The sequence below is a fragment of the Chenopodium album genome, chromosome 22, assembly GCF_948465745.1.
Source record: "Chenopodium album chromosome 22, dcCheAlbu1.1, whole genome shotgun sequence".
In the NCBI taxonomy this organism is placed as follows: Eukaryota; Viridiplantae; Streptophyta; class Magnoliopsida; order Caryophyllales; family Amaranthaceae; genus Chenopodium; species Chenopodium album.
Window position 1 is genome coordinate 16,813,975 of NC_137855.1, and position 27,501 is coordinate 16,841,475.

Here is a 27,501-nt window from a genome sequence, read left to right on the forward strand (position 1 = left end):
CAAAGGGGTACGCATGTGTCGCATGAGGTAGCAATTGTAACGGTGGATGGGGCATGGAAAAAGGCTCGTGGGAGACTGGACTCAGCAGCGATAGGGTGGGTACTTTCGAAAGAAGATTCTCTGGTTTAAGAAGGGAGCAAGCATGTGGTAGGTAGCTCGGGTCTTTAGTGCGAGTTGTTGGTGATAAGGGAGGGCATCAGCATAGCATAACAACAATTTAACCAACTGGTGATCAGAATGGATAGCAGACTCAGTGTTGAAGCCATCAGGAACCCTTACCAGGCACCAAAGGATCTGCGGAATCTGGCTTTAGATATCCTTCAACTAAGTTCTAGACTTACTTATTTTTGTTGTTGTCATGTACCTAGAAACGTTACCTCTAGAGCTCATGACCTGGCAATACAGGCCAAGAGATTCGGTTAGGGGTATCATTCTGTAAGGGTAATCTTGTTTCCCAGCTGTCAAAAAAAAACATGCCACTATTATATATTTATTGTGATGTACCATGTACTACTATATGATGTACCTTTTTGTTTCCAATTAGGTCAATGAGCACAAAAGGTATATTAATATCATAAATTCCTATATAAAGTGTTAGCACGTTGTGTTTTTTCACTACTTAAATAAGGGTGTAGCATGTTGCATCACATTTTCGAGAATATTCTACAACATCAAAGACAAGAACCTTCGATAGCGGACGATTAACTCCATGTAAAGTGCAAACACAAGCTAAGAAAAATTAAAGCTAGGCAATATAGAGTTGTTCTTCTATCAGTTCATTAACTCCTTGTCAAGTGCAAACACAAGCCAAGAAAAATTAAGCCAAAAGGGTTGGCCACCCCGTGCGCAACGCGCGCTTTGGCTGCCCTAGTATAATAAAATGAGGTATGTGGGGTGGCTGAGGTTAAATAAGATAATGGAGTTTATAATTTATTAAAAAGTAAGGCATGTGAGAGGGGAAGAAATAACAAAAAATAGTAGTGGATAAGTGGATTTGACTGAGAATCATAAAATAAGCCAGAGAAATTTTATTACTCCGTAAAATGTATTACCTCCGTTTCTTTATAGTTGCAACAAAGTAAAATTTTTATGTCTCACAAATAATACCCCTTTGTTGCAAACTAAAAAAAACAAGCGAATATAGTAACTTTGTAAAAAGCAAGTGTAACACTTTAAAAAAAATAATAGCATTTGATAAATGTAATACTTTTAAAAAAAAAATAGCATTTGATAAATGTAACACTTTAAAAAAAAACGACGAGACTAGAGGTAATTCATATTTGATTGGATTTCTAAGACTATATTCTCGATCAATAAAATAATGGAAAATTTCACATTTGCTACCAGGGAAAGGACCCTAATTCTCATTTGCTACCGCTTTAATTTTTTATTTTATATTACTACCACCTAAATCATCGTTTTTTAAAAATCACTACCACTTAACGGAATCCGTTAGGATTTCCGTTAAGTTTATTAAAAAAAATAAAAAAATTAATTGAAATATAAAAAATTAATTGAAAAATAAAAAAAATATATAAACCACCCTCCCCCCTACCCTGCCACCCCTCCCCTCAACCACCACCACCCTGCCCTCCCCCCCTGCCGGCGGCCGGCGCTCAAAGCTTCGGCCGGCGCCGGCGCATACCCACCCCCATCCCTTTCACCCACCCCTACGCAGCCAAACGAACCCCCCCTTCCATTTCCCGTTGATCCCCACCCCGATTCAGGTTGGGGGAAAGGGAAATCGGCCGTTTCCGGCTCGATTCCAGTTGGGGTGATGTCGGGGTTGGTGTTTAAGGGTTGGGGTGGCTGTTTTGGGTGGAGGAAGGGTGGTTTTGGGGTTGGTGTTTAAGGGTAGGGGTGGCTGCTTTGGGTGGGGGAAGGGTGGTTTCAGGGTTGGGGTGGCTGTTTTGGGTAGGGGAAAGGTGGTTTCGGGGCTGGTGTTTAAGGGTAAGGGTGGCTGTTTTGGGTGGGGGAAGGGTGGTTTCGGGGTTGGTGTTTAAAGTTTGGGTGGCTGTTTTGGGTGGGGGAAGGGTGGATGGTGGTCGAAGGTGGCAAACAGGGAGGTAGTGAGGGTGTCCGAGGAGGGAGGGGTGGCAGTGAGGGTGGTTGATGTCACTAACGGAAATCGTAACGGAAAGTGTTAAGTGGTAGTGATTTTTAAAAACGTTGATTTAGGTGGTGGTAATATAAAATAAAAAATTAAAGGGGTAGCAAATGTGAATTAGGGTCCTTTCCCTGGTAGCAAATGTGAAATTTTCCTAAAATAATATAAGCTCCCTAATAAATTCACAAAATATAATTAGAGTTCAATGGGTCTAGTTTACATACTAATGTAGCTATTATAGCTGCAACAAGGAAAGACCCAAACGCGCGGCCCAAATCAAATAACCCAGACAATAATATATTTGTGATCTGCCCAAATCAACTCCACGCTCTATAAAATGAACATTTAATTAAAAAAATATGAACATGAAAAAAATGAACATCTAATAATAAAAAATGACCATGTAAAAAAAAATATGTCATACTAAAAAGTGAGCATGTTATAAAAAAATGATCATTTATTAAATATGAACATGATTATCATATAATCATATGTTTTCTAGACCACGGCCTTAAAAACGAACATTTGGTAAAATAAAAAAATGAACACGTAAAAAGAGGAATATTCAGTAATAAAAAATGAAAGCGTAAAAAAAACGAACATTTAATAAAAAAAAAAAAAAAAAAAGTGAACATGTCAAAAAAAAAAAATGAAATGAACATTTATTATATTAGAAATGGACATTTATCATACAACCATAAAATAGCTAGTCCATACCAAATAAAATGAACATTTTGTAAAAATATACATACACATTAAATAAATGATAATTTAGTATAAAAAAGTGAAAAAATGAATACGTTAAATAACATTATTAACATTTTATATATTAAAATGAACATGATTTCATATATTCAGGTTCAAATTCGTTGTATATAATAAATTTACGAAAAATAAAGCTAAAATAAATCGTTAAAATATGTTCATTTTTAATCTACTAAATGTTCATTTTTTGTGTACTAAATATTTATTTTGTACAATATTGTTCAATTTTAAAGTACTCCGTGTTCATTTTTTTTCAAAAATTATACACAAGTTCAATTGTAATTAATTTAACTCTAAAATTTTGAATATCCAGCTTAAATTTAATATTGATTCATCATAGAGACAATAATTATTGATTAATAACATGATATATTTGGAATCACAAATGCAAAATTAATAGAAATCAACAATTTTACAACATTCACATGCATATTCATAAACACAAAAAAAAAAAATTCAAATTAAATTACCTCAAGATTTATGATGGAGACAAAGATGATGACGATAAAGAATGCTACAGTAGTGATAAATTGGAGAATATTCGGAGTAGGACAAAGAAATTTAAAGATTGAAGTCAAGTAAAGTAAACTTTTAAGGAAAGAGAAAAAAGAGAAGAGAGAAAATTTTAAATTGAGAATAAACCAGAAGAGAAAGAAAATTAATAGAACTAAGAAAGAAGAAGAGTGATAGAGTTAAAATATAAGGAAGAGAAAAATATGTATGTTCATTTTTTATGTATTATATGTTCACATTTAAAGCTGTTGCAGCTAGTTTAGCTACACCAGTGTGTAGCTAAGAATTTGTGATTAGAGTTGATCAAAGTGAGCCTAGCTCGCTGGCCTGATTTTGGGCGGGTTTTGGGCAATTTTTTCTAGCCCATATTGGGTCAGGCTCGGCTTGGCCCGACATTTTAAATTTTTTGGGCGAGTTTGGGATTGCGATTTTATACAATTTTAGTTGACCTTTTTTGGCCCGCCCCGACTAGTTAGGCGGTTTTTCGGCACGAAACTTAGCCCGACTCGGCCCAACTTGAGAAATGGGCTTTTTTTGCCTCAGCCCAGCCCGCCCAATTATCACCTCTAAAATAATATCTTTGAGCAACCCTTCTATGGCAGGAGGGATATCATCACGTATCTCATCTTCTTTCACTGATAGAGTAGCAAGGAATGTTGGCTCATTCCTCTTCATTCCCTTTTAAAGTTGTGCATTGCAGAAAAGAGAAGGTCCGTCTGTTCTTTCCTTTCTTTATCATATGGGCACATCCACAAGAGGCATAGCTAGCGACCCACCACAAGCAAAGAACCCAAATGGGACATTGGTATCGCTTTGCTAACAAGGAGGAAATCCATTCCGAACACCATTTAAAATCATCCATTGTTGCCACCGTAAAGTCAAGGCTTCCACTCCAATCTCTAATCTTGGCTTTCACACTTTTTACGATGCTGTGAATTGTTCAAGCATCAGAATTAATGACCTTCATGAGCCCACCACCGTGCATTGCCGTCAATCTAAGTCTACTTGCCTCACCCTTTGTGGCAAAATAATGAGTGGTTCCCGTGTCTACCACTGCTCGAGCCTTCTTCCCATTTATTAACACTTCCAATACATCAAGTCAGTTGATTGACGCCTATCTTCTGAAGTTTCTTTACCCATGGAGTACACTGCACCCAACTTAGAGGGCCCTTTTTGCACTGATCTCATCCTCCTCTTTGTCTTCCCCTTTCTCAAGTTCATACACATAGCATATAGCTTTTCTGAAGGTTGTCAATTTCCTCATTTGTCCCAGTAGTCGAACCATTTATGTGGTCCATGACAGAGTATGTAAGTGATGAAGGGGCTTGCTCCATAATGATGAACTTGATAGGTCACTTTTGTTTGTGGATGATGATGCTCCACTCTTCTGTGAGTCTTCTCCCCCACTCTTGTATCTACTCCCCAAACTATTTGAACTAACTTGAGAGTCTCTAGAGGCGCTCTTCAGGGTAATTGTTATTAACCTTCTATTTCCTTTCTTCTGGTTAGATACCTTATCTGATGAGTAATCTATCAACCTTTTTGTTTCGGCTATGGTCCTAGACATGATATTTATTTTCTAGTGTCAAATCTCCCTTAGAGCCCAATCCTTCAATCCCTGAAAAAGTTGAACAATTTGTGCTTCTCGGACATGTCATGGATCTCCAACATGCAAGCATAATACTCTTTCACATACTCACGAATGGAGCTCTTATGTTGTAATGTTTCCAGCTTCGTACGGGCAATGAAAACACTATTCTCTGGGTATAATTCTCTCATGAGTTTGTTCCTTCTTTTAATTCCTCCCAAGTATAAACTAACGTCCTTTTTGCTAAGATGTCGGCATACTTGGTGCGCCACTAAAGCTTTGCATCATCTACCAAGTACATTGTGGATGTTTTTTTACCTTCATATAGTCTTCTAGTTGACAAATTATGCCGAATTGTTCTATGTCAAAAATAAAATTATCGACTTCCTTCGAGTATCTCGTGCCATTAAAGGTTCAAAGTTTCATTTTGTGGTTTTATCTTTACACAATCAACTCCCCTATGGCCTCTCTGAGCATGCATTAGCGTGGCACTTTTGTCTAGTGCCTCATCGGCCAGCCCTTGTACATAATTGAGTTGTTCCAAAGTCTGTCCACGGTCATCGTAAGCCAAACAATCTAGTCAGCTTGCTTTATTATAATGTCTTCGAATTTGGACAGCCTTTTCTCAAGCATGACCCATTGTTTCGACATGCCTTCAAGCCAAGCAAGTCTTTCCTTCATTGTCTCCGTCTCTGTACAAGCTCTAGGTTCATCCTTGGCTTTGATACTAACTGCCACATTTCGAGTATTTTGATACCGGGTTCATGTTGTGCATACTTGTCTAGGAGCAATGAAGGTGTAAGCAAAGTATTTATGTATGTAGTTCGCAACAAGGAGCAACACAAGTAAAAAGGCTTGAGCACTGTTAGCTTGTCTACAGTCAACAAGAGTAAGTGCGAGGTTCAGCCGGGGCTTGTGAAGGCCAATCTAGTCAAAGCGTTTTGGCGTTCATAAGCGGGTCCGACGAGAAGATAATTTGTTTGGAGGGTCTCTTGGTTTGGTAGGGATGCTTAAAAAAAAGGAACGCAAAATGTCTATAAAGGTCTAAAATAACACACAAGTTTAAAAGCAATATATGGCGGGGTACAGATCTTAGATTTCATTAATCATTCACCTCTTAAAGAGCTTTAATTTGCAGTAACATAGAATTGAACACTACAATGACTGTAATAAAATAATTCTACCTAGAACTCATAAAACTTGGGGGGCATTACATAAGGAAAATACAGGAAAGGAAGGGAAATACAAAAAGGAAAGAGGTGATTCCTAACACTTAGTCATTCCCACCAAACGCCCCACAATGCAAACAAAGCCACTCAAGCTAGACTATAATTGCAATCGCAAGTGTTGGATGTAGTCCTAGGTTCTGAAAACATGATTGTTGGTTGGTTGCTAGCTTAGGTCGGGGTGTGTGGTGGTTGGCCTGCTTATAAAATGAAGATGGTGTAAAGGGAGGGATGGGCGTGTTTACAATGTATGATTGATAGGTTGTCATACATCTGTCAAAAATAAATTCCTAACAAAACCAACTAACAATGTAGTAGGGTAAGTAGGGTCGAATCCACAGAGAGATGGCTATTAAATCTAACCTCTAAGAATTTCGTGAAATTAAACTAAGTCACGAAATTGAGATAAAAATATAGTCTAAATTGAAATGGGAATAAAAAGACCTAGGGTCATGGTTCACCATGTTTATAGTTTTGAATCTATCAAATATCAATAATAATTCAGTCAATCAATTATCTAGAGCAATTGCTAAGCCTACGGTCGGGTCTTAACACTCTCAATTCAACATATGTAGTTCGGTCGCTAACATAATCAGAATTGCTAATTGTAGGGAAGCCTCTAAAAGTAAGATCTTTCGATTCAAACTCTTATTAACATGAATTAATCATACAATTGATCAGGTTGCAAGATTATCAATAAAAACACTATCAATTAGAGATATGAATAATCAAAATATTAAAATTATCAATCAAGATTCATAATATAAACATGGATTCCCAAACCCTAGAAATAAAACTACTCTAGCATGAAATAAATAAATAAAACTAGATCTAAGGAATAAAACATAATAAAAAGCAAGAAAAAATAGAAATAAAATACCTCAACGAATTAAAATAGTAAACCCAAGAATCATCCATGGAAGAATCCATGGAGATGCCATGAGAAACTAGGGTTCAAGAGAGAAAACTAAAACGAACGTAAAATAATAAAAGATATAAAAGACATAAGGGAAAATAATTATCCCTTGAGTATTTATATCATCCTAAATTCTAATCTAAAAAATAAATAAAGAAAAGAAATAAGAAAATAAAGATTACATAAGTTGAATTATTATTGGATGATAAAAGATGACGTGGCACGAATAAGATCGATAAATCAAGGGACGAGTGAAGATGTGCAGCGACGAAGCCTCGTCGGCTGACTTGGCTGCTCGTCAGAACCTGCGGGCGCAGGTCGGTGGCTGCGGGCTGGCAGTAGCTGCGGCAGGCCTCGAGCGGGCGCGGGACAGACCCGTAGCAAAATCCCGCGGGTGGCTGACAGCATTACTTGGATTCAAACGCTTATAAATTCTATTCTAGAAAGCGTCTTGAGCCGTGTGACCTATCATTGGAAAGCTTTTCAAGTCTAGTTTCTAACGCAATTTTAATCGCATCAATCCGATTTGTAGAACTCAAGTTATGATCAAAAGAGTGGACAAAGGTCAGTTTTGCCACTTTGTAAAACATCGTTTAACTTCGTTTCTAACTCAAATTCATTTCCGGAAGATGCATAGCGACCCTTGTGAATGGTATATTCATTCCTCATGCATGTTAATATCATATTAAGCTTCCATCAACACATATCCTTCATTAAGCGACCTCGATTCATCGACATTTCATCCTTTAATTGTCCGATTCTTCCAAAACTACTCTGAAAGCGTTCAAATGACTATGAAATCACCTGAAACATTAAGAAAAACACAAACGAAGCGTAATAGAGCACAAAAAAACAACTTATGCATTTGCAACCTAAAAAACGACTAAAAGACCTAAAAAGCAACTATAAAACTAGCATAAATGTGCCGATAAACTCTATATAAATGTGATTCATCAATGATGGAAGATTTTTTATTTATTTTTTAACGCATTACGAAAACAATACAACATATGACACTACTAACCGGTCAAGTCGAGCAAAAGCATCTTAGGGACCAATTTGGGAAGTAGCCCTCTAAGGTTAGGACCGCCCTAAGTTAATCAATAGTTGCGACCTTTCAAAATAAGACCGACCATCTTTAGGGCCTGTTCTGATTGAATGAAATGAACTTATGAACTAAATGAGAGAAGGAAATTAAGATAAGAACTGAACTGAATTGATTGGAGTTGAACTGAACTGAAACTCCTACAATTCTTTCATGGAGAATTCTAATTATGTGAGATTTATCCACAATCCTTATCTGGAATCGTAGCCTGCAGATACTATAAGAAATTAGAGGTGATAAGAGTAAGAATAACACTTCTTACATGTTGCAGTGTATGTACATGGATATGAATATTCGTGATATAAAGTCCATATAATTCAAACTTACTGTATTAGATGGAATTATTGTTGAATTTAGAAAGTCAAAGTGCTAAAAATTGTATCTGTTTATATGGCATTTCTTTTTAGGATCAAACAGCCACCAATTAGAATTACACAAAGCTTGTGATTCCACAAAGCATCTTCAAGATAAGTCACCAAAAAGAATCATTTGGACCTCCTTTATTGCAAGAACATCTCTATGATATTTCTCCACTTTCCACAAAGAAACTTTCTATCCACAAGTCAATATCCCCTTCCAAATCTTTTTAGTGGACTTCATCTTCCCTAAATTATTTAAAGACCATATGAGTCTTCTTACACCGCCGCCACTGCTTACTTTATTGGTATTGGTAAATATTACGTCCATTCAGAATTAATAGTCACATATGCAAACTGTACTATATTAGAATGTTCAGAAATCGTCACATTTTTTTATCACCTAAGATCAAAATTAGTAATTTAGTGTTATGGATATTTTAGTCAAAACATGAAGAATTATGGTTCGAAAATGAGACAATGTGATTATTAATTTTAAACAACGGGTACAATCCTCATCTCATTCCTTATGTAATTATGTTTCCTTTTCTTAACAAAATTCCCTCAAATTCATTCTTTTGACTTGTACATGAAAGTAAGCTAAGTAAATGTCAAAAGACATTTATAAGAGGATAGATAAGGAATGTTACAAAGACGGAACTTTATACTTAGTACTTGCTAAGACTAAATGGTAACTTCATATGAGAAGTTGAGAACTCACACTCCACCTATGTCTTGATGCTTTAAGACCATTATGTCGTTCTTTGTGCTCAAACTCCCCTTTTTCTCTGCATCAAAGCTAGCATGGACACTATACAATACATATACAACAGTAGCAAGAACAGAGAAAAATACAAATCGAATGTACGAGGGTCCATCGAGTGAGCCCAACAAGAAAATGTTGAGGAATATAGACATTGATGGTAGCCATGGCATCAAAGGAACACCCCAAAACTCAGGTTTACGTGCCTGGGGAACGAGCCACTGAAATAACTGCAAGAGAGCTATGGCGATGATGGCACATACGCCGAGCATTATATCTTGAAGTCTACCAGATGGTACAAAATGCCATATAAGTGTGAACAGAATAGAGGTGACTGAAAAAGAGCAGAGGAACGATAATGTAGGCCATGGATTAGTCGTTCCTATAGCTACATATCGTCGATAAACTACAGCATTTGCGACCATGTAAAAGACAAAGAGCGTGCCAATTGATACTAGGTTGAGAAGAATATCAAGATCAGTGAACATTGCAATGGCTGCTGTCAAAATTCCTGCAAGAGAAGTAATATGAGTATTAAGGACATATGATCCTTGTTAATTCATCAAGTGTATCATTAAATTCAACATAATTAATTAATCTTATGTCTTGAAAGTTCAGATAATATAAGTTACACTTGCATAAACAGTTAAAATAAGTTCAGATAATATAAGTACAGATAAGATATTCAAATGATAAAAGTTCTTTCAATCTCTACGAGTTGAATGAAACAAAGCCTGCCTTCATCAAGGAGAAACACTAAATTCGGAACAATTAAAGATACCAGTAGCGCATCTGTTTAATAAATTCTCAAATACCCCATGATACGCATGGTTATGATTCTAGCCGCCCTTCTCCTAGAGGGGAAGCTTCACAAGCAATATACTTTCATTTGAAAAGAACATTTTCGATTCCATTGAACATCCACCAATGAGCATAACTTACTAAAGATTGAGCACTTGAAAACTTCTCAAAAGTGATAAGAGTATTCCACTTAAATAGTCTATCCACTAAAGCATATTTCAAAAAAGGAAGATCATCAAGAGAGCATAATGCAACCAAAGTATCACTTTCATAAGAGCTAATGGTACAGATCAAAAGGGTATTAAGAACAATGCTTTTTTTAACAAAGTCGGCGTTCTCAAGCAACTTAAATAGTAACTAAAGTAGCTATTATATTCACTTTACCCCATCTAAACTTTCCTAGAATCTTAAACTCAACATTAGAACAATGACTAGCCCTCTGAATCAAAATCTAGCTCAACTTTCCTTGGTATCTAGTCTTTACAAAATAGGGAACACAACCTTTTGGCACGTATATTGTATATTTCCAATCATCAGAGATCTCAAATAGAGCATGAAACAAGTATAGGTACATAAATCGCGTTAATTCACTAAATGCATATCACTAGATTCAGCTATTGACAATTATTTGAGGTAATTCTTATACCATAAGATGATAAGATATAATAAAACAGATTTTCTTTTTTGGCTGAATCTATATGTATATATCAAAAAGCATTCCAATACAGATTATGTGCCACGTGTTATTAAATAAATTCGCTAACAATTGAAGGTAGCTAGCAAACCAAAAATTTAAGGCGAAATTTATGAGAAATACTTGATTTCAAACTTAAAGCACTTAAAATTAGCTTAAATTTTCACTAATTATACTTACATTAGTAGTGCAGTGGTGTAACAAATCATATTTCAATTAATTAAAAATTTTTTGGTAGGTTTGACGCTTTGAATATAGAATTCAAATGTAACAAATGTTAAACACTACTTCAAATATTTATGTTTAAAATACTCAATTTTCATGACTCTTTGAGCCACAGAAAAAACATAAACGTTTTTCCCATGTCTTTAAAGCCTGAAGTCCCTTGGGATCTCATACAGCCATGCTTGATAACCTAAGAGATTTAAAAGCAACTTTATTGCTGAAATTGAACCCTAAAGCTTTACACCAAGAGAGCACTTCCACTCTAAAATCAGATGTTCTGTCCAATAGCACTTCATGTGTGATGTGTCACCGACCAACCCAAATTCTACCCCAAAATAAGCAATAAAATTATAAAAAGGACGTGAGATATTATCTTACCCGCACTCTTCATCTTACATCAAATACTCGTTTCAGATCCATCACCTTCAAATATAGATATCGACACTAAACACACTACACCATGCTAATAAGGCGGTTATATGAAAATTACCATACATAATATGTACCCTTATCTAACACGAGTACACAACTAACACATTCAAAATCTAACAACATATCCTCCATTCCTCCACCACTCTAGAATGTACCCATATCTGACACGAGTACGCAAATAACACATTTAAAACCTAACAACAAACCTATCCTCCACCACCACCCCCACCCCCCCAAAGTAAAAAGATCAAATTTAATAATCCAACAAGTTTTCTTTTACAATTCCCACATTATACATGAATGGATTTTTATTGCAAATGAAAATGGCCGACAATTACACAAAAACAATAAAATTTCATAAAACTATGACCCACATGTTGTTTCATTTGCGGCTTTTGTAATCCATTACTAATGATCATTCATACATATCTTCCCATATAGTCCAAAAACAACACGTAAGGTTGTCTATATATAAATTTTCAGGTTATCAAAACAATAATAAATGATGTTATGACAACATTTCCCACATCAACATGACACACTTCAGCTACCCATGAAAGTTGAAGTTGTACCTATGTATATTATACAAGACAACAACTATATCATCAGCAATCTTCTAAATAATCGTTTAGATGTATCACTCGTGTGAACTTTTAGATGAACCAACTTGTTCAATTGAATACGCTGACGTCGTTTATTTGGGGTTTTTTTAGAGTTTTGGAAAGAGTTTATTTACGCCCAATTTCTTCGTGTTTTACTTGAAATTTACGGGCCATTGAAGGTACATTACATGAAAATAAGCATCCATGAATTCTAACATTCAGCTCCAATTTGATAGACATTTTAATATGTCATTAGTCTTAAAATTACATAAAATTTCTAATGAGGCAAGAATATACGGAGAACATTTTTTTTTTTTTTTTAAAAAAAAAAAAAAAAAAAAAAAAAAAAAAAAAAAAAAATCAACTTTAAAGTTCAAACTATTATTTGTAATCCGTATTTGTTACGTAAGCACATATAAAAGCGTCACATACTGTAAGTAGTGTCAATAATTAACCAATCAAATTACTCGACAATATCTACTTCATAGAATATTTTGTAGGGTGCACTAATTAAATTAGTACTAGGTCCTTATTGAAAAAGAATCTTCCAACCATGCTCTTCATAAAACTAAACTTTTTTTTTTCTAAAACCAAATTATTCTTCAGTTTTGGCCAGCTATATTTTTTATTCATGTACAGAGTCACAAGAGGCAGTTGTAGATAGCTATATATTCGTAAATGCAAGACTCCTAGTTCATACAGTATTAAAACTTGACCAATTATGCTGATGACATTCAAAATTCAATTGCATTTTAAACCCCTATAACAGCTATAATGATGTGATTTTTACTTCTATTTATAAAAACCAATGTCAAGTGTATTCTGAATACCTTTTTTTTATCATGGTGAAGAATTGAAGATGAAACGACCATAGTAATAAGCGATTTACAAAGGAAGCAAATTGCACTACACAACCCAATTACAATAACCATAAACACAACGACCTATTGAAAGAAACAACAAACAAAAACCCATAATTAAAACTCGATCAATTAAGTTTGTTGATATTCATAAATAAATTGCATTAGGGGTCGTTTGGTTAACATAGGAAATGAAAATTCCCGTGAACTTCTAATATATGGAAATTAAATTACTTAATCAAATTCATTGAAATTTCTTAAAGTTGTTTGACTAGTAATGAGGGAATTAATTTTTCCATAGAAATTTCAACTTACCTAAGGGGAACTATGTAAATTTCTACATTTTGTGGGATTGAAAATTCCTAGAAAGTTCTACTTCCCCCATTTTTGCTTTTATGTGTCAACTAAACTAATTCTCAATTTATCAAATTTCATAAATTTTCACTTCTCACATTTTATGTGTTGTCAACCAAACAAGGTCTTAGAGTGTGTAAAAAAAAGATGTGCCTTTTTTTACCTCTTATAAGAAAATAAATAAATAAATAAAAATCCATAAATATAGAATATCAAACCTAAAACTTACACGATTCACAAAGAAAGCAAATTGCTTTACACAACTGTGTAATAACCGAAAACACAACGGCCTAACTTGAGAGAAACAACAAACAAAACCACGAAAAAAAACAAAATCAAATACATAAAGCAACCAAAAAGTGAGAAAAAAAAATAATTAAAAAAAAAAAACAGAGTCTCAAAATTATTACGAGTACGAATTAAGTGCTTTTTTGTGTGATTAGCTACATCATGTGACAAGGTAACACACATCAGATACTAATCGGATAATTCTTGATTGATCGAATTATCCTTGACCAATCGACTAAGTAAACCTAATCAACTTACTGAGTAACCCCTAATTAATTGACCGAATAATCCCTAAGTCCCTGACCGACCAGTAACTCTTGACCAAGTGATCCTCAAATCTTTGACCGACTAGTAACCGAAGCCATAATTAGTTATTAATAGAGGATTAGATAATAGATGAAGCCAAAACACAATAGTAATAAGATATAAGAATAATAGTAGGAATGAGTAGGTACGGGTCGAAAAGGAAGAGAAAGCAACGTTACCGAGAAAAGCGGAAGCGTTGACGGGTGTAGATGTGTAAGGGTGGACCCGAGCAAACCAAGATGGAACAACACTTGACCGTCCGATTACACACATGTAACGAGCTTGACCCAACATCGACACCATTAATGATGTTAATATCCCAAAACTTGCCCCACCTCCTATCACTTTTGACACCCATTCCAATCCCTTTTCTCCCTTGAATGCCCCTGTAAATGCTGCTTCTGGGTCTATCTGTACAACCCCATCACCAAAATTAAGTTTTTTACCACCAAAATATTTTTGTATTACTCCCTCCGTTATAGGTTATGTGCAACTATTTGACATAAAATAGAGAGGTAAAAATATATAATCGTTGCACGTAACCTGTAACGAAGGTAGTAGTTCAATTTCATAAATTATCAAAATAAATTATCCAAACGAATATACTTGGTATTTTTCTTTTTTTGTAAAAAAAATAGTAGGTGATGAGAATACACTAACCACACATCAATTTACGTGGTTTTTTTGTTCAGTATTTACGAGCTAAACACTTAAAAATAATGGAGAGAGCAAAAGACCCTCACCATCATATACCGCACATGGTTAAAAACGTTTAAAGACATTATATTTATAGAACAGTCTTAATGAGACTGAAGTACTTATATTTTTTCCGTTTTAATTAGATGCATCACTTTTGAAATTGCACAGACAATTTTTAAAGTAGAGATAAACATAGAGATTTTTTAACTAAAATAAAAGAAAAAGGGATATATTTAAATTGAAACTTAAGTATGATTTTTTTAATTAAATGTGAATTTGGTTCATAGAAATAGTTTAGATAAGTTTACAAAAATAGTAAAATAAAACTAATGGCAACAATCATAGTTTCATAATCACATGCGTATCTGTCAGAATGGTTTGACCTTTCCAACTCAGTAAGAGTTTTTTGGTTTGTTTTTTTCTAATCTACATACAGTAGTCAAAATATATCTCAATGAAATACGGAGTATCACAATCAAACTTTTTGTATGATGATATGAGTTCTTTTTTACGAGTATGCTTTTATATAAGGCCTTTATATAAACCGTATACAGATTATATGAGTATTTAGAATTTATTGTGTGCACGCAAATGTCAAACCTTTTATAGTTGAACTACCAAAAAGATTTAAAAATTACACAAAATCAAAAGAAATAAAACAAATAAAGACCAAAGAGACATAAATAGGAGTTAAATAAAATAAATAATAATCCTTGTAATAAATTAGAGTAAATACTGTTTAAAAAAAAAAGTAAGGGTTTGTTCTCTCCAAATTATTTTCAGTTAAGTTCTTAATTTTATTTTCTCATAAAATATTCAGTTCAGTTTAATTCAGTCAATGAAAATAGACCCTAAGTATAATTTTTTTTTTAAAAAATATTATTTAAATCTTTACTCTGATCTAGAATCGTCAATATCCAATGACTACTCCTTATTTTAAGAGTCATGCATCAATTTTCATTGGAGCATCTTGTACCTTTCAAGTGATTCGTTTAGTGTGGTACCTATGACCTGATAAAGTATATTCAAATGCATCACATGGAATATTAAATTCATATTTATGACAATTAAAGATTATAATTACTCATAAGGCATAAGTCATAACCTTCAACACCAAGAATTTTATCGATAGGTCAATTAATTTAGTTAAATTAAGTATTGAATTTGATTATTTCTTTTTTTGAATCAATTGGATATTATTATATGATACAACAATGTATCTTGGTCTAAATCTCACATATATTATTGTCATTTGTGATTCTCTATACAGTTAAATATATATTTTCTGTTTTGATATATTTAACAATTTTTAAATCAAAATTTTAATTTATTAATTTAAAAAAATCTTATTTATTATTAAATTTTTTAACAAATTGATGAAATACTTTAAGGTTGGGGGTAAACCATAATAGCCAAATAGGACCCATACTCCCATGAAATAATAATTATTTAAATAAAAAGTGAAAATATTACTTAAAAAAATGAATTTTGATTGGAAGACGTACGGCGTCGTATGGAAGGAGCATGGACATGGAAATAGACATCAAGCAGTATAGAACAGTGACGATAATAACGGAACCCGAAACTCCAATTGGAATATCTTTAACCGGGTTATGAACTTCCTCAGCCATTGTCGAAACGGCGTCATATCCAATGTAACTCAAGTAAACCAATGCTGCTCCATTAAACACTCCGGTCAACCCGTATGGTAGAAACCCACCCGGGTTATTCGGGTTCTCTGGTTTCGTAAAATTCTTTACATCTCCTTTTGTGTATCCCATCACTATTATGAATCCAATGAATACCAAATGTAGTGCTGTTAGTAGCATGTTCACTACTGAACTCTCCCTTGTACTGTAAAAAAACAATTACATTGTTAGATTTATTTGATATATATTTATATTGGTAGATTTTTTTATATTACCTTCGTTTCTTATTATTTACAATGATAAATACATTTTTTTTAATTATAACTTACGTCAAATCATTGCAAATAGAGGTGACATTTTTAATTGTTTGTTATTTATATTAGTAGTCAAAGTAATGCATTGTCGGGTTTAATGTACCTATAACAAATGATGATGGTGATGATGAGAACGACGAGGACGGCAATGACGTCGATTTCATTGAACCCTTTAGGAAAGAGAGAGAGAGTAAACCTCCATTTAGAGGTGGAGATACCGATTGCGGTGCCGAAATAAGCAGTGAAACTTCTAGCAACGGCGGCATTGGATAGTACATAGTCCAACACTAAATTCGCTCCAGTAAAGAATGCAGCAAATTCCCCTGTTTCATCGTTACATAATTACAATCCCATCTTTTTCTACTACTTCCGGTCCAAATTACTCGCAATTTTGGAATATTTTATATCTCACAAATAATACTCCAAAGTTGCGAGTAATTAATAAATAAAAAACATAGGAAGGTTAAGGTTAGTTACCGAAGGTGACGCGGAGATAGGTGAAGGCGCCGCCGGCAAGGGGGATATCAACGGCGAACTCGGTGTAGCAGAAGGCGGAGAGAAGAGCGCAAAGGCCGGCAATGGCGTAAGAAAGGACAACGGCAGGGCCAGCGTAAGAATGAGAGGCTTTACCGGCGGTGACGAAGATGCCAGCGCCGACCATGCCGCCGATGCCGAGGCCAACGAGGTCGTACCAACGGAGGGATCGTCGCATGTCGGGCCCGGAGCGGGCTCGGACATGGCTGAGTTCTTCGAAAGGGGTGGAGACGGAGATGGCTCGGCGAGCGAGGCGTTGCGGGGTTTGACTAAGGGCCCGGAAGTATGCAGAGATGGTAGAAAATGAAGAGGGAGGTGATTCTATTGATTGTGCCATTGTTGTAGTGATTGGAAATTTGTAATGAAGATTTGAAGGGGAGTTGAGATGAGATGAGATGACTCTGTTTTGGGTTTTTGTAAGGGGGGTTGCTTGTTTTGGGAGTGGAGAGAAGGAAGGGACGGAAATGGTGGAGTTGGGAAGTGGAAAAGTTGCTGCTAACCAGTTAAAATAGATTAAGGAGTAGTGAAAATATAAAAGGAAAAATAAAGTTGAAATTAAGAATTGAAGATAAGGACAGTTGTGTTGTTGGGTTTTCTACTCCCTATGAGAGTTTAACTCCTACAATGGAATAAGGGGAAATGATTTTAACACACCTTTAATTGATTTTGGCATACCCTTATGTAAGAGCACAATTTTCTATGCTCTTCTCGTATGGGTGTGCCAAAATCAATTAAGGGTGTGTCAAAATCAGTATCCTAGATTAAGTGTCTAAATTGATTGACTAAACTGAATATTTTATAAGAGGAGGATATTAAGAATTGAACTAAAAATAATCTGAAGAGAACATGCTTTAAGGGTATTTTCTTATTTATTGAACTGAACTTAATTGTTTATTACTCCCTATGTTTTTTTTTATACGCATCAGTTTGATCGGCACATTTACCGAGACGCTACTTTGACCATAAATATCTTTAATTGTGCATTAGTAAATATTATAACAAAATTATATTATGAAACTAGACATTATGCCGAATCTAATGATATATAATATAATAACATTTATTCATTTTTGAGAGGTGAAAAAATTAAGTCAACCATGGTATGTGAATAGTGCAACTGTGAAAGTGATGCATATAAAAAAACAGAGGATATATAAAAAGAAAATTTGGTACTGAATTGAACTGAACTGGACAGAAATTAAGTTGAAGAAAATATGCCCTAACACCCGTGTCACACACGGTATTTACAAATTTTTATTACGAATTATAATGTTAATTTATTATCTGCCAAAAAATAATAATCGTATTTTTAAATGATATTAAAAAAGTTTGAATCTTTATTTTTACTTAGAACTGAGTCCGAAATTTGAATTATCCCAAAGAGTGAACTAGGTGGAACACCAAAAAAAAAAGTAAAAGATATAATATATGAAATAATATTTTATACAATAAAGATATGAACAATATGTGAATATTCTTTTTTAGGAAGTTGACAAGGGAATAATCGCGTCGTCAAACGACTACACCTAGATCAAATACAATTTATACAGCCTAAACAAACCTAATACGAGTATAAGGCAAGCATAGGGGTCGAACCACAGAGAACGGATAAACACCACCAAATGTTATCGACAATTAAGTTAGTCCAGAATAGGAGATAAATAAACTAAAGTCTAAATATGCTAAAACAAGAAATAAAACATTAAGGGAAATGATTTAGGTATAGCATTCACTTGAACATAAACAAAGGCGTAGAAATTGAATTAATTATGAACTAAACATGCTCAAATATCGAAATAAAGGATCCAATCTAGCCGCCTTCCGGGGTCAATTGGCTTCTCCTAACATAGCCTCTATGTTTCCACATTAGAACCATATACTAGGAGGTACTATTAAATAACAATCGATAATAATGAACCTTAACTAAGTCAACTTCCGTTCCTTGTTAGCAAAGATTCACCTTTAATCAACCAACAATGTGCACTTGCAAGAAGATTAAAGAATATCAAGCATATAAAGACTTTAATCATAAATAAATCAACTCTTAACCTAGAACATGCTCAAGATCCAACTACACCACAACCATCCCCTTAATGGGAAAATTACTCACTAATCATGATAATAACAAGATTAATTAACAAATAACCAAGAATCAACATGATTAACAAGCAATACCAACAACAAAAATAATAATCAAAATAGAGGAGAGAGAGTTAGAGATTCTCATTGATTGAAGATGTAAATCTATAGAAAAGATGATCAATTTCTTCTTCAAAATCCAAGTTCAACAATGGTGAAACCCTCACTATCTCTCTCTAAACTACCCTAATCCTAAGCTAAACCTAGAGAGAGAAGTTCTCCTAAAACTAATTAGAGAGTAGAATCATAGCTAAAAAATATGTTCTTCCTAATTACCCCAAAAATGAGTATTTATACTAACTTAATAAAACTAGGAAAAATAGAAAAATAAAAGAAGAAAAATAAATAAAGAAAGAAAAGGAAATAAAAAGAAATTAAAAGAGAAAGAAATAAGAAAAAGAAAAATAAAAGGAAAAGAAATAAAAATAAAAGAAAAAGAAAAATAAAAATAAACCCACAAATCCCCCAAAAACCATCAGACCCCATTTCCCCTTCCTTTCGATCTTGGCTGCTCTCAATTCATCATCAACCATCAGCAAGCAATCATCTTAATCACCACCGTTCATCTTCATTAAAACCCATGTGTGAAGCTCGTGGAGTGGTTCGATCGAACCGAAAGTAGGTGCGGCCGAACCATGGGTTGGTTCGATCGAACCATGGGTATGTTCGACCACTCCTCTAAAAATCAGAAAACATCGAATGATTCTGCTTGTTTTCGCCCTTTTAATTTGACCGAACTTCTCAATGGGTTTGCCCGAACCCGATTGAAATTGAATTTGCTCTGATTTGGGGCTGTTGCTGTGCGAATTGGTGATGATATGGCGCAATTGCTGCTGTAATTGATGCTGGAGGTTGGTGTTGCGTGCTCTGTTGCGTGAGGTTGGTACAGGGGCTGCTCTGTGGTTTCGGTGGTGAGGTGGAGTTGATTGGTGGCTGTTGCGAGGTGAGGGTGGTAATTGTGGTCAGGTGGCTTGATGATTGATGGTGGTTGGTGCTGGTGTGCGGGTTGGTTGTTGTTGCGGCTGGAGCAGGGAAAGGTGGTGTGAAGGTGGTGGTAAACGGTGATGGTTGATTGATAGGTGCGACAGTGATGGAAAATTGGTGGTTTGAAGGTGGGTGATGGTGGCTGATTGGAGGTTGCGTGGGCTGCTGCTGGTTGTGTGAGAGTGGCTGCGGTGGAGGTTGGTGGTGTTTGTTGCGGGGTGAAGCTGTTGGTGTTGTTGCAGTTGATGTTGTTGAGTGAGTGAGTGAGAAGCGTGGCTGATGGTGTTGGTTGAAACAGGGGGCAGCATGTAAAGTAGAGGGAGCAGGGGAGGTTTGGTGTTTTGGTGTAGTGGAGGTTAAGGTGAGGTGTGGTGAGGGATAAGAGGGCAGCAAGAAGGTTGGCTCAAATTCTTGTCCCTCGAACCCGGACTTTGAACTCAAACCTCGGACAAGAATAACTTGACACTCGAACCTCAATCCGAACGCAAACCTACACACCCAAAGAAAACCGAGGAGAGGATCGGGACATAAAATAAAATAAATAAAATAGAAATAAATAAAATGAAAATAAATAAAATAGAAATAAATAAAATGAAAATAAATAAAGGACGAAATAAAATAAAACCAAAACAAATAAAATAAAATAAATAAAATAGAAAATAAGAGACATAAAACTAAACTAAAAATAATTAAAACTACGCAAGCAAATAAAATAAAATAAAAATAGAAAAATAGACTAAAACTAATAAAATAAAGAAAATAAACTAAAACACGCCAAAATTACCAAAATAAACTAGAAACTTTATTAAAGAGAAAACAAGAGAATAAAAGGAAAAATAAGGGAAAACAAACACGAAAATAACCTAAACACTACCCCTAGGAGTGACATAAATGTCACTTATCAGAAGTAAATCACAAATATATGATTTGGTGAATAGTTTTTTTGGAAGTGAATCACAATTATACAAAGAAATGAAAAAAAAAAATTTAGGGAAGTGAAACCAAAAAAAAAAAAATGGAGGGAAAAGAACAGCACCAGGAAGTGACATGAGTCAATCCTGGTGTCTGTTTTATTATTATAATACTCCCTCTATTCCTTAATTACATTCTTATTTCTAAATTTACACGGAAATTAAGGAACTTGGAGTAACCTTAAAACCCATTATTAGAAAGTACAATGGAATTACAAACACATTTTATTGCTGTCTTTGAATAAACACAAACATAGAATGATATTAAATGAAGAACATGCCATCAATCCTTTGAAAAGAAAAAGGATCTATCATGTTCAATTATAGTACTGCACATGGATTCAGAATGTTTAAAAGGGTGAATGAAAATTTTAGAATCCCACCATTTAAGGAGGAGTGAGAAAATTATGGTTTCTATGTAACCATTAATTGCAAAATAACAAAATAATTAAAGTAGTGCCACATCACAACAATTTAGGGATAATTTGGGGATATGTGGTAAAAATTCACTTAGGGGCCGTTTGGTTGGGGATAATCAAGAAAGGGAATGGGAATCAACTGGCTCGATTCCCTTTGTTGATGTTTGTTTAACACTTTTAATCATTCCCTTTACCCTCCTCATTACCCCAAATCCTTCCAACTTCATTTCCCACCCCTCCTAGACTTTCCCATTCCCTTTCCCTACCCACCTTCACACTACCACATCACCACCTTCACACCTACCAACACCACCGGAAAACCTGCCCAGACCACCGCCGCCTATCCTCCCACCACATTATCATTAGGGTTTCCGGCATTTCCGCTCTGAAACATCGTCTGGTTCTGCTGCTGATCGAAACCCTGCGGAGGAACCGTCGATCGACGGCGAAACTCCGACATCTTCTTAATTTCATCAAACAGAGCAGCATTTTTGGGAGATTCAAAGAACCTAGAGGATTTTACCCTAATATTCGAATACTTCAAACCCGAAGATTGCTGCTCTTGTTCTTGATGTTGTTCATGGTGTTTCAGTTTGGGTTTGATACCATCAAAGTAAGATGAAAAGGGTTGCGGCTTTTCGGGGGGATTACCGCCGCCACTGTTGTTGTTGTCGGAGGAAGAAGATGAAGAAAAGAGGAGAGAGAAAGTGAGGTTAGATAAAGTGGATTTGAGGAGGAATTGAGAGGGTTTAGGGTGGTGGGATTTAAGGTGAAAAGCTAAAGACGCCATTAATGAATGCTTGAGTAGTAGTAGCAGACTACCAGAGATAAACCCTGGGATTTGAGGTCGATGTTCATGCTGCTAGCGGTGGCAAAGCGAGGGGAAGGGCGGCGAGGGGAAGGGGATAGCCGGCGAGGGGCGGGGGAGGGCCGATGAGGTGTTTGGTGGCTGAGAAAGATGACAAATTGATGAAATGTGTGGTGGTTGTGGTGGTGGTGGTTGTGGTGGTGTGTGGGGGAATGATTCCCTTTGTTTTAAAAACAAACAACAAAGCAAAAATAGGGTATTTTCATTCCATTCTTCTCCTTTCCCTTTTTCATTCCATTCCGATTCCCTCGTGCGAACCAAACGGCCCCTTAATTAAAAGAAAAATTAGGAATGTAATTTTGAAACACCCAAAAAGGAAGCAGGAATGTAATTAAGGGACGGAGGGATTTTTGATTAATCTCTTTTAAGTGTCCCAATCTAATCGGTACACTTGTCATGCACAATTTTGATAAATGATATCTTTAATTATTAATAATTAATTCCTCCGTCCCTAAATTACATTCCTATTTCTAAATTAACACGGGAATTAAGAAACTTGGAGTAACCTTAAAGCCCAAGCAAAGGCTATACATAAACTAGCTTTATGTGGGCCATGTATAAACTAATGATGTGACAATCTGTGATTGGTATTAACTTTGGGCCCCTAAAAAAATACTTTTTATTATTTCATTCAAATTTCAAACCAAAGTTTCAAAATATTTCAAATCAGTTATGTGTTTTCAATGCACAATTAATGCCCCCCACCTTCCCAACCACCTCATTCTCTTTCTTCTTAATTTTTTGGCTGATTATTTTTTGGTCTAGTTTTTCTCTCTTCTTGTTCTTGTTGTTCTTCATGCTTATAACTTCAAATTCATTTTTTTTTGTTCCATAATTTTTCTGTAATAATTTTTTTGTATGATGTTTTTTATATTTCATGACTAATTCATTGCCTTTTATCTTTGGCTAAAAATTATTGCATTTCAGATTTCAATTTTGTCTCTCTTCACTCTATTATTTTTAGAGTTGTCAAAAATTGACCCGACCCGAAATACAGATCCTATCCCGATTATTAGCCGACCCATCTAAACTCGAAAAAAGGACCTAAAACCATCCCTAGACCCGGGTTGGCCCGAGTATGTGAGACCCGAACTCGAACATTAATCTACCTTGAGATGACCCAACCCGATTGTAACCCGTAAATTATTGACCTGAATCAAACCCAACCTAAACCGAAATTAACCCAAACCCATTTTAACCCGACCTGTTACTAACCCGACCCAAATTTAACCCGACCTGTTACTAACCCGACTCGAAATTCAACCCGACCTGTTACAAACCTGACCCGAAATCAACCCAACTTGTTATTGACCCGACCCAAATTCAACCCAACTTGTTATTGACCCGGCCAAAATTTTACCCGACCTATTACTAACCCAACCTAAAATTCAACCCGATCTGTTACTAACCCGACCCAAAATCAACACGACTTGTTATTGACCCAACCTAAATTCAACCCAAATTGTTCGACTCGATATCAAATTACTTTAAATTCAATTTAGGGCTGATTCACATTTACTTAATTTCAGTTCAGTTCAGTTCAGCTCCAATCAGTTCAGTTCAGTTCCAATCAGTTCAGTTCAGTTCAGCTCTTAATTTCCCTCTCACATAAAATATTCATTTCAGCTCAATTCAGTTCAGTTCCAATCAGTTCAGTTCAGTTCAGTTCAGCTCCAATCAGTTTAGTTCAGTTCAGTTCAGCTCAATTCAGTAAATATGAGCAGGCCCTTAGACCATCTTATTAGTTATTTTTGTTGATCAAAGCATTTTGTGTTGGGTGACCAAGATGGTCCAAGCCAACAAAAGAAAGAAGCATCACCCCCAAATTTAAGAGTTAAATATAGTATATATTTGTTGTATGGTCAAAGGAGATAATTATCTTCCTAAATTATAGGCTATAGTTCCCTAATTATATATGTTGCCATATATATTGTTATATAGTCAAAGGAAATAATTAGCATGATAAAAATGATAATTATCTATTTATAGTTAGTTAGAATTTAGCCTATAATGATTGACAAAGGCATGTACATTGTATATATGCAATTATTTTCTTAATGATAAGGAAGGAAGATATTTCCTCAATCTTTCAAAGGATATTATATATAATAACTTTTCCATTTTTCCATTTTCCCATTTTTTTCCATTTCCCCTTAGACATATATAATAACTTTTTCCATTTTTTTTCATTTTATTGACTTGAAGTAATTGAATCGAACTCAAACATAACCCGTCCTGATCATAACACGCAAATTATTGACTTGAACCAAACCCAAATTTAACCTGAGCATGACCCGACTTGGAAATGACCCAACCTGGTTGTAACCTGCAAATTAATCACTTGAATCGAACTCGACTTGAACACGAGTTCAACCCGACTTGGAAAAAACCCGACCTGATTAAAACCTGCAAATTATTGACTTGAACCGAACCCGACTTAAACCAGAGAATGACCCGACCTGATTGTAATCCGCAAATTATTGAATTGAACCAAACCTGACTCAAACCCGAGAATGACCCGACTTGATTATAACCTGAAAATTATTGACTTGAATTGAACCCGACTCAAACTCGAGAATTACCCTAACACGTTTTAACCCTTCAAAACTCGAATTAAACCATGTAACCTGACCTGTTATTAACCCGACCTAAACCCGACCCAAACTCAATAAGATGTATGACCCGACGTAACCGGACTCAAGCATGACTCAACCCAAACATGACCCGCATAGGTTACGACATTAACCCAAATTGACCCGACTTGAGTTGACCCAACCCACTCTTACCTGACCCAAACCTGACCTGTTTACCCGAATCGACGGCTCTAATTATTATGTTCTTCATATTGTTGTTGATTTTATGGAAAAAAAAAATCATCTTTTGCTTGACGATTTATTTGTTTTTTTTTAGAAATTCATATGAATATACAATATTATGTTATAAAATAAATTATTTATTATTTGTTATTTATCTATGTGTAACAGATGAAGCATTTCATATTTAGATTTGTAAGAATGTCATGTTGTTACAAATCTGGAAAAAGGGTTTTTTTTTTTAGATTTATTTAAGTGTTTCGAGCTTGAATTATCACGATGACATATTTATAAGATATTATTATCCAGTTTTACCTCCGAACTCTTGAAAAAAAATTAAAGTAAAACAAAGGAAAAAAAAATGAAATTAAAATAAAGGGAAAAAAATTAGGTATCTTAAAAATAAAACGGGTGGTAACGATTATAAATTTCTAATTTATTTAGTAACACCATTTATTTTAATATTATTCATCAACTAGATTATAGTAACAATAATTATTTAAATAGTATTCAAAACCTATAATATAGCTTTAAAATAATTGAGGTGTATACTATAAATATATAAAGTTTGAAGATATTAACATGGTGAACAATGACACTTTTTGATATAAGGAGCATAATTTCACTTTTTGATAAAACACGTTATCGAGATTTAGTTGTTAATTATCTAATATTAAGACTCATAATTTCACTTTTAAAAAAAGCAATTGATCGAGATTTATCCAGACTTTCTATTTTAGTTTATAAAACAAGATTGATAAATGGTGTGGCTTATAATAATTATTTATCTAATATTAATATTAAGCAACAAAAACAAAACTAGTAATGCTAGTTAAAAATGTCCTTACAATATGTAAACAAAGTAAATGATTATAATCTCACTTTTTTCTAAAACAATTTATCGAATCTTAGAATTTGTATTTTACAATATTATTAATTGTTATTCATATTAATAATCAATTATTATCTAATTTTTATGAAACAGCGTAATTTCATTTTTTGTAAAGCAATTGATCGAGACTTAGTAGTTGTATTATTATAAATGGAGCATTATTTCATTTTTAAAAGTAACAAGTGATGGAGCATTATTTCGGAAACGATGTTCTCACTATAATTTTTTTTTTTTTTTTTTTTTTTTTTTTTTTTTTTTTGTGTAAATAAAGGTAAAAAAATTGAAGTACAATTTGACCACTTATTATTTTCGAATGAAGTACATACATTGAGACTTTTTTATTTTTGGATTGAGACCATTAAAATGAGAAAACTATAAGAAACTAATTAATGAGGATAAATGAGGGTTTAAAATAGAAAGTGAGAAGATTATTTTTAAACGATGAGAGTATGTTACAAGATTAATAGTATTCATGCCTATCAATAATCTAATATAACTATTAACATAGAAAAATTTATAGTAGTTGGGTTATTTTTAGTCCCTCGGGAGAGTTACGCCACAAAGTCTGGTCCCACGCGGTCTGTACTGCAAAAACACTACAAAGATTCAAGGTGGTAGGAGCTTTGCCCCCGAGGATCAAGTTAGTATTGGTCGAAGAAGATGAATAAGTGCAGAAAAGGTAAAAGTGAGATCTTCTCAGATTTTGAGATCAGGTGTTTTCTCTGATGAGAGAGAATGTATGTAGATTGTAATAAAACGTGCCCCAAAATAGAGGAATCTCCATATTTATAGGGTCCTCGGGGCTTGCACCCCTTATTAGATCAATAAACCTAAGATTGTTGGGCTGCGCCGCACGACGGCTTTCTCGGGATTTAGCCCTAAAGGCCATCTTTTCTCCCAATCATTAGGAGTGCCACGTGTCAAATAAGGATAGGTCCTCTTTGGACGTATCTTGGGCTGACACGTGTTGCCTATTGATTGGGCCACATGGCATGGGTAATTTTTACCCAAAATATTTGCCCCTCACAGATGTGACGTGGCGTGCCATGGGGAATTTGTGAAAGGAATGGTGTCCTTCGAACAAGTGTATTATTCTGATAGCGGGTTCAGAGTTATTAGAAGGCTAATATATTCAGCAAGGTCAAGTGATCGGAATGCCTGGGTGGAGGCCGCTTCCGATCAGTGATATTAATATAATTAATATTACAGCTTAATCTTGACTGAACCCTTCGGGTCACACCCAAGCAAAATATACGAACCGACTCGACGAATTAATTCGGAAGAAATTAATTCATCGCCCGAGTGTTAAACATTTAGA

The 27,501-nt window shown here is 34.8% G+C and overlaps 1 protein-coding gene across 1 annotated transcript; it reads right to left on the reverse strand.

Annotated features, from left to right (window-relative positions):
- Positions 1-9,062: 9,062 nt before the first annotated feature.
- On the reverse strand, positions 9,063-17,557 carry LOC145605581 (cationic amino acid transporter 7, chloroplastic-like). The gene is made up of 5 exons (XM_081661650.1): positions 17,041-17,557; positions 16,667-16,886; positions 16,106-16,454; positions 14,081-14,312; positions 9,063-9,850 (listed from the first exon to the last, which is right to left on the reverse strand). Exons 1-5 carry the CDS (start codon positions 17,432-17,434, stop codon positions 9,294-9,296), a joined length of 1,752 nt encoding a protein of 583 aa, XP_081517776.1. The 5' UTR covers positions 17,435-17,557; the 3' UTR covers positions 9,063-9,293.
- Positions 17,558-27,501: the final 9,944 nt, after the last annotated feature.